This window comes from Kryptolebias marmoratus, linkage group LG13 (genome assembly GCF_001649575.2).
Source record: "Kryptolebias marmoratus isolate JLee-2015 linkage group LG13, ASM164957v2, whole genome shotgun sequence".
Classification (NCBI taxonomy): Eukaryota; Metazoa; Chordata; class Actinopteri; order Cyprinodontiformes; family Rivulidae; genus Kryptolebias; species Kryptolebias marmoratus.
The window spans coordinates 26,869,732-26,877,836 of record NC_051442.1 but is presented as its reverse complement, the minus strand read 5'-3'; the positions used below and the strand labels follow the sequence as shown (position 1 = coordinate 26,877,836).

At 37.7% G+C, this 8,105-nt stretch overlaps 1 protein-coding gene across 1 annotated transcript in view; it reads left to right on the top strand.

Moving 5' to 3' along the window:
- Positions 1-4,560: 4,560 nt before the first annotated feature.
- acer3 (alkaline ceramidase 3) overlaps positions 4,561-8,105 on the top strand; it is an 18,824-nt gene continuing 15,279 nt past the window's right edge. The window contains exon 1 of the mRNA XM_037979018.1: positions 4,561-4,763. Coding sequence (XP_037834946.1) covers positions 4,661-4,763 — 103 coding nt within the window. The 5' untranslated portion in view covers positions 4,561-4,660. The remainder of the gene's footprint in view (positions 4,764-8,105) is intronic.

Here is an 8,105-nt window from a genome sequence, read left to right as displayed (position 1 = left end):
GCCCGTGGCGGGAGTCCCACGCTCCGGTGGCGGGAGGCGGTGAAATGTAAACCGAGCTGCATTCAGCAGCTCAGGGCGCAGGAGAGTTGCGCCCTGAACGGTCCTATCTCTTGTACTGAAGAGGAGCTACTGCGCATGTACAACTTTTAATGAGAGTCTATGGACAAAGATTTTTGCGCCCCGGGGCGGAAATACGTCACTAATCAGACAATGTCGAAGAACGAAACAACTTTACTTATCATTAACTATAAAATATTTATCTTTCACAACTAAATATATATATATATACATATATTTCGAAATAAATTTAATGTACTATTTAATTTTTATTTAATTTTTTTACGTCTTATTCAAGATATTGTGAGTGGTGGGGCGGCGCCCTAGCGCCCTCTATTGGCCAGCCGCCACTGGTGAGAAGGGAATTTTTTTTATTATTTTTTTTATGTGTGTGTGTGTGTGTGTGTGTGAATAAAATGCGTCTTTGGCTGTATCTTGCAAAACATATCATACATTAAAATATTGCATCCCACCAAGAATATTTAAATATGCTGAACCATATGTCCATATACAGTACATGCAGTTTTAATAGCTGTATGCCTAAAATGTTTTACTGCGCTGCACATTGGTTGCACAATGATTACTATTCAGCGAGTTATTATTGAATAAATGTGCTGATACTTGATGGTGCCTGTAGAACACATTACACTTAGACCAGCAGACGACCCTTCCAAGATGGTCGCCCTAAATCTCGTCAGCTACAATAGGCGAGAGCGGTCCATGAGGCTACTCTTATATTATATTATTTCTATGGCTGTAACTACGTCACAGAACCTTGCTTTGTGTAACACTAATAACCGTCCTCCCAGAACAATGTCTAGGACCCCCCAAAAATTAAAAGCAATATAGTACTGAAACAGCCCTGCGAAATGCAAAGACGATGACAGACATGTCAAATTAACAGAAAAATGTTTTCAGAAGGTTCATAAGAAAAATCTAAATGAATAAATAAATAAAATTAACTCGGCTACACTACATTCTGTTTTTCTTTTTTCTTCTCATAATTGTTTGCAGTTGTTTGCACTTGCAAATAATCACTTCATTTTATGTAAATAACTGCGTAAGAACTGTGCAGAACTGATGGTGACGTAAAAGTAAATAAAGTATTTTAGACTGGAGCTGCCTAAAAGGAATAGTTTGGCTATTTTTCAGGTGATATTCGGTCAAATAGTTATCAGCAGTGAGCACTTTATTAGCCATGACATCAGTCATAGCGCACAGAGTTGGAGAAAGAGGCAAAAGTCCTTGTCCAGGCTAGGCTATTGCCTGGCCCAACAAATGCAAGTTTTGGGGTTGTTTTTAAGCTTATAGCACAATTCTTTCTCAAAAGCAACATACTGGGGTGAAAGGTCACATTAAACCTCTACATGTTTGCCTGGCACCGTTTTTTTTAGTTTGCTGCTGTTTCTTCAACCGAACAACAACCGTGTTATGAGAAGAATGTATGTGTGTGAGGAATAGTCTGTGCTGAAGCTGTGGAATGTATCAGTCTGCCAGGAGTTGGGCAATCTTTTGAACTGACTAGACACACTGATCAGACAGACTGATATATTCAGTAGCGTCAGGACACTGACATTCATGTATCACAGACTTTGATCAGTTGAGAACCAGTGACAAACTATTGTAGAGGTTTAGTTTTAGCTAATATAGACTTCTATTAAAGTTTTATTGGTTTATTTGACTATATAACACTATAAAACAGTAGTGATTTGGCTAGCCAATAACAAGACTCTTTGTTGAACGTTTTCCTCTTTCTTCATACTCTATTTTCTACAACCAGAACCAGAACCAGACTATCTCTTTAAGTCTTCATAACCTTTACACAGAACCCCATTTGAAAATATTTAGAATATCTCTTTAAGTTCTAAAGTGAAACTGGCTTATTTTTGGCTTTGTATTATCCAAACTGGAAGAAAAAAAAAATAATGATTTTGTTTTTCAGTATTTCTGTTTGTCTGACTGTGTGTGGCTTTGTATGTGAACAAGAACATATAACTACTGCAATTATGATTTTTTCCATTATTGTCAAAAATCCCATCATTTCATAATATTGAATTTATTGCCAAGCTAGTGGTTGTTGGTGTTTTATAGTTTTTATGAAAGTTTTTTTTTTTTATTCAGTTTATTCATTTTCATTTTAAGAAACAAAACATTCACATACAAAAAAAATGCAAATCAAACAAAAAAAATGAAAGGTAGCAGAAGAAGAAAAAAATCTTATAATATCTGCCCCTATTTAAAAAGTTGACTATGGAAACTGATTTTTGCTGAAATTATAGCTTAGCATCTCATTATTAGAAGTCTATCTCAGAATTGCGAATTAGCATATCATATTTATCGATATTCATCCATCCATCCATTTTCTTTACCCGCTTCTCCACTTTTAGGTCGCGGGGAGCTTACTAAAATTATGACTTAGTATATTATGATTCCCCTTATTGTGGTGGAGATGTTTGAGTGCCCTAATAATCCTAGAAGCTATGTTGTCCAATGCATCTGGCCCCTGATAAGGTCTCAAATGGCATAGGTGAAGGGTGAGACAAAGAATCATTCAGAAGACGCTTTATAGAAGTGAAATGAAACAACTCTAAAGCTGAGGCCATGGTTCTCAGACAGAAAAGGGTGGACTACCCACTACAGGTCAGGGGAGAATCAAAGTACCTTGGGGTCTTGTTTATAAGTGAGGGAAGGAGGGAGTGGGAAATTGAGCAGTGTCCACATTGATGCTGGGAATCAACCAATTAGTTGTCGTGAAAAGGGAGCTAAGATGAAAAGCAAAGCTCTTGATTTACTGGTCAATTTACATTCCAACCCCCATTTCCTCCACAGGGTGGTTGGGCTCAGCCTTAGAGATAGGGTTAGGTGGTTGGAGATCTGGTTAGGATGCCACCTGGACACTTCCCTATGGAGGATTTTCAGGCATGTCCTTTTGGGAGGAGGCCTGGAGCCGACCCAAGACATGCTGGAGGGATTACATCTCTCAGCTGGCCTGGGAACGCCTTAGGGTCCCTCCAAAGGAGCTGGTGCGGATAGCTAGGGATAGGACAGTCTGAGCTTCCTTGTTAAGGATGCTGCCCTTGCGACCCAGACCCGGAAAAGCAAAAGACAGTGATAACAAGATCATCTTATTATTATGAAATACTATCTTAAAATTATGCCTTAGCAAATCATATTTATAAAATAATTATTAAAATTACAATTAGTATTTTACTATTAAAAGATGCAATCTCAAAATTACAACTGAGCATATATGTAATATAGCTAGATTAATTCACTGGTTTTAAGTTGTGACCACCAGGGGGGATCGATTAAGATACACAGTAAAGATGTCCTTGCAGTTTTCTTTCTTCTTTATTTTCCATAACAGTTAGAATACATGTCTATTGGTTCATGGTTGTGTGTGTGGTTCTGAAACAAAACAAATACACAATGTGAAAAACTAATCCCAAGACCATTACAAGCTTCACCATTAAACAATAAACTGAAATACAATATCTAACTAACTTCTAATTTGTAGAAAGTAAGATTCCCAATTAAGAAATAACAAATCTGTAACAACAAAATTAAAGTTTAGCACTAATTTGGTTGCTTTGCAGTACTTTAAGCTACAACCTTAACAATAATTGCTAAGTCAATTTTTAATATTGACACAGAAGAAACAAATGACAAGTAAAATAAGCATTAGAACTCCTAAATCACACTTTATGTTCAAACTAACATTTCTGTCCAGTAATGTACATGAGGTGTCAATCAAAGGCAATCTAACTGCAACATTATGAACTTCAACACATGTAGTGATAGCTCTAACAAATTCACAAACAAAGCATCCAAACTATGGAGAGGGAAAGAGTAAACTAAATAATTTAGTGGTAGCTTGCATGCACACAACTCCCAACAACTCTATGAATCTTTACACCATAAACTATTAACTGCCCGGTGCTCCTCAGCTCACCCTGCACCGTCTCCTCACACATGATAACTTAACAAGCAATTTAGCCAAGTGGTTAGATCACTCATCACAACAATGTATTTAAGATACTTTTTAATCAAAATTATTTAGTATCTTATTATTAAAAAATACTATCTCAAAATTATGATTTAGCATTTTTTGTTTATTAGATGTTTATACATTTATGACCAAGCATGTCATAGTTATCAAATATTTAAAAAATAGGACCTAACATATTTCATATATGGAACAATATTTCACAAAATAATAATTCATATATTAAATAATATTTCTTAATTATCACATGCTAAGTCAAAATTTTGAGATGTTATGTCATAAATATGAGATATAGCATGGTTTTGATAGTATGTCTAATGATTATAAGATGCTGAATCATAATTTTGAGATATCGCCTAGTAATAAGACGTTAAGTCACAATTATGAGATGCTAAGACAAATATGAGATGCAGACTTGGATTTTTTAATATAAAAATGTCGGCAATGGGCTTCCGTAGAAAGCCAAGGGTAAGGGCAGTTCAACTGAATCTGTTTTGTCTGACCCTCCATCGGCGCGAGGAGGAGGGCTCGTGCGGCGCTCCTGGTGTGATGGGACTACAAATCCGTTAGTGCTCGCCGCTTCCTCCTCTTCACATCATGGCTCCCTTGATAGACAGACAAGGGTACTGGGGGCGGCCGACCTCAACGCTGGACTGGTGTGAGGAGAATTATGTCGTCTCCTTTTACGTCGCAGAATTTTGTGAGTGAAACGTTTCTGCATCATTTACCGTGAAACTGCGAATTCCAGAGGTCATTAAACGTGACTTTCGGATGGCAGCCTTAATGTACATTCGCCCCTAAAATAACGTAAACATTAGGTTGTGGTACGTACGATTCTTTGTGTTTAAACAATAAGTAGCTGATTTATATGGCTGAGTTAACTTGACTTTGTTTATATGCTATATGTTAGCTTAAACGGCACCTGACCTACTAGAGTTAAACCATAAGATAATGGGGGAAACAAAAGGCTGTTTAGGAATACTGTCGAGCTGTCGGTAAACGCTATCAGAAGCAAATAATACAAATATTACTGCTTAGTTAGCTTCTATCTTTTTTAATAAACAAGCTGCTTCCTTATCAGTCTGTGAGACGCCAGTCGGAACTTTACCCCAATGCCATCCGCGACTCGTTGCTTTTGTTAAACAATAAAAAGAAAACTGGTTTCTCCACCATTATCTTAGATTGTCAGAGCGTTTAAACAGCTGCTGTTAGCGGTACGATGCAATGATATGACATAAGCTGCACTTTTACAGACAGACTTCAGGAACATTTAGCCAAACGTGACTGAGCAAACATCACAACGATATAGTTTCATTAGCATTAAGCGGATGTTGTTTTTGCCCGTGTCTGAGTCTGTCTGTGCTTGGCTGTTAGCAAAACTATGAACTAGTGGACAGATTTAAATGAAAGTGAAAGTAATCACTGGATGTGCATCTACCACGAATTAACTTTCACCCCATTCAAGATGGCCGCAAAAGCCAAGCGACCTTAGCAAACACAAAAATGGCTATAAGGACGTTCACACTTTGTGTGGTAGTAGCTGAGAGTCATCCTCAACACACAGTGTGAGCGCTAACTTTTCAGGGTAGATTTGTTTTTAAAACTTGTCTTTTAAACCATGACTTATTACAGTCATCTCTGCCTGCCTGTTTGCAAAATATCGTATGAACCATTTTGTGAAACTCAAAGAAAGTATTGATTGGATCTACTTCTGCACCTGATTACCTATTGGAGTCAGCCCTAATCAAGATGTCTGCCTCATCTGATCGACCTTAATCAACACAAAAATGAATATAACTTAGTCATTTTTATAGATTTTGAGCTCAAACCTGGTGTGGTAGTAGCTGAGAGTCATCCTCAACACACACTTCAAGCATAGACCTCACAATATAGCATACGATTGGGCATAACGTCATTTACAAAGTTTGACCATAATGACTACAACACTGTCATTTCTCTTCATAAGGTGATCTTAATCTAAAACTGGCATGAAAGATGGCCGCTGATATGCATTCCTTCTTGGAATGCCAGGCCTTTGATTGAGACATCAGTCCTGTTGAGAATGCATGTAATAACTATGTATATTAAAAAAAAAGTTTTAAATTTTCATTTCCAGGAAAAACTTCAAATGTAGAATTCATATACAATAGTCTTTGGTGGACCAGCAATATCTTGCATCAACAGGCTGATAGTAGATGCTGGAATCTGTGTCCCTGAAATGGCGTGGGCCATGATGGACTGGAGCTTATGGTGATGGAAGAAATTTGACTAACTAATACATTATTATCGCCCACTGGCAAAGGCGGAGCAACAATGTTTTTGCCTGTGTATGTGGGTGTGTTTGTCTGTCTGTACTGTGAAACAGTGAGTGGATTTTAACGAACCTAAAAAAGTAATGATTGTGTTGACATCTACAAATGACTACCTACTGTAGTTGAGCTTAGTCAATATGTCCGCCACAGCAAAGCAATACAAAAATGGCTACAGCTTCAGTCCATTTTTCAGATATTGAGCTAAAATTTATTGTGGTAGTAGCTGAGTGAGGTTCTGAACACACACTTTGAAAGCAACACATTGTGCAACATCCTTGCTTAAAACCCTAACTGTAGGAGTCAACCCTGTTTGTCAGTAAAATATCTCACTGGATGTTCATCTCCAACTGAATTTGACTGAAACAGCTACAACTACGTGATTTCTTCACATGGGATGTCTAAACTCTGAAACTTTGGCATAAGAGGCAGTGGGTGATATGCATTCCTTGAAGGAATTCTAGGCTTTTATTTTGCATTTGTGTGCAGATTGGACTGTCAGGTTTATAAATATAAGTGTGTATGTTTGCTGTTATCAGTGGTCAGTTCAAAGAAAAACAATTTCCAGGATCTTAAAGTTCAAACTGCATTTTCAGCTACTTTTATAGTGATATGCAAAAAAAAAAAATTCCTGCTGTATATCTTCATTTTGCTGACGTTCTAAACTCTTGCCCTCACCTGAGCACAGCTTCTGTTGGTTAGCGACAGTTGGAGCTTTTGTTTGCACAAACGACACATTCTGACCTCTGTGTTGTTTCCAGCTGCAGATGAGTTGTTTGGCGTTTAAACTCGTATTCAGGTTACAAAAGCTGGCATTGTGCTTTGTGCCTGACGCAAAGCAACGCTGACTTGTGAGTGTGTGCATCTACAACTGATGTGTTTGTCCATGTTTGTCTGCCTGTGTCCATTTGTTTGTATCATTAGCAAAATATCTCATGAACCACTGGACAAACTTGAATGGAACATTAGGAGTACATCTACAATTGACTAACTTTTAGAGTCAACCCACTTCAAGATGGCTGCCACATAAAGTGATTGGAAACACAAAAATGGCTATAAGTTAGTTAATTTTACAAATATTGATCTCAAATTTGGTCCGGTAGCAGCTGAGGACCATCTCAACACATTCTTCAAGAGCAACACATTGCACAACATCTTCGCTTTAACCTTACCTGTTGGTGTCAACACTGTTTGTCAGTTAGCAAAATATCTCTTAAACCACTGGATGAATTGCAATGAAACTATAAGAAAGTTATTGTTGGATGAACTTCTACAGCTGATTAACTTTTGGAGTCAACCCAGTTCAAGATGACTGCCACAGCTAATCTGCCTTATCTGACACAAAAATGGCTATAACTCAGTGAAGTTTAAAAATGTTGAGTTAAAATTTGGTGTTAGTAGTGAGCTTAGTCTAAAACTCCAGCATGAAAAGCAGAAAGTGACGTGGGTTCTTCAAGGAGTGCTAGGTCTTTTTTTTCTAACATCATGGCAATAGGGGAAGGCAGAAACAGAAAGGTTTATGAGAGGCACGTTAACCCCTTACCACTCCACCTCAAAAAGCTCAAGAAGCCTGGAAAAGACGTACCCAAATTAAATTAGATGCTATTCTTCAGCCTTTTGTGGTTCAAACTAAAGATTAGGCTCCATGTGAAGTTAACACTTTGAATTTTTTTCACGCATTGGCCGTGAGACACACGCATTTTGTGAAGCGCACACGCTCACACGCCACTTTT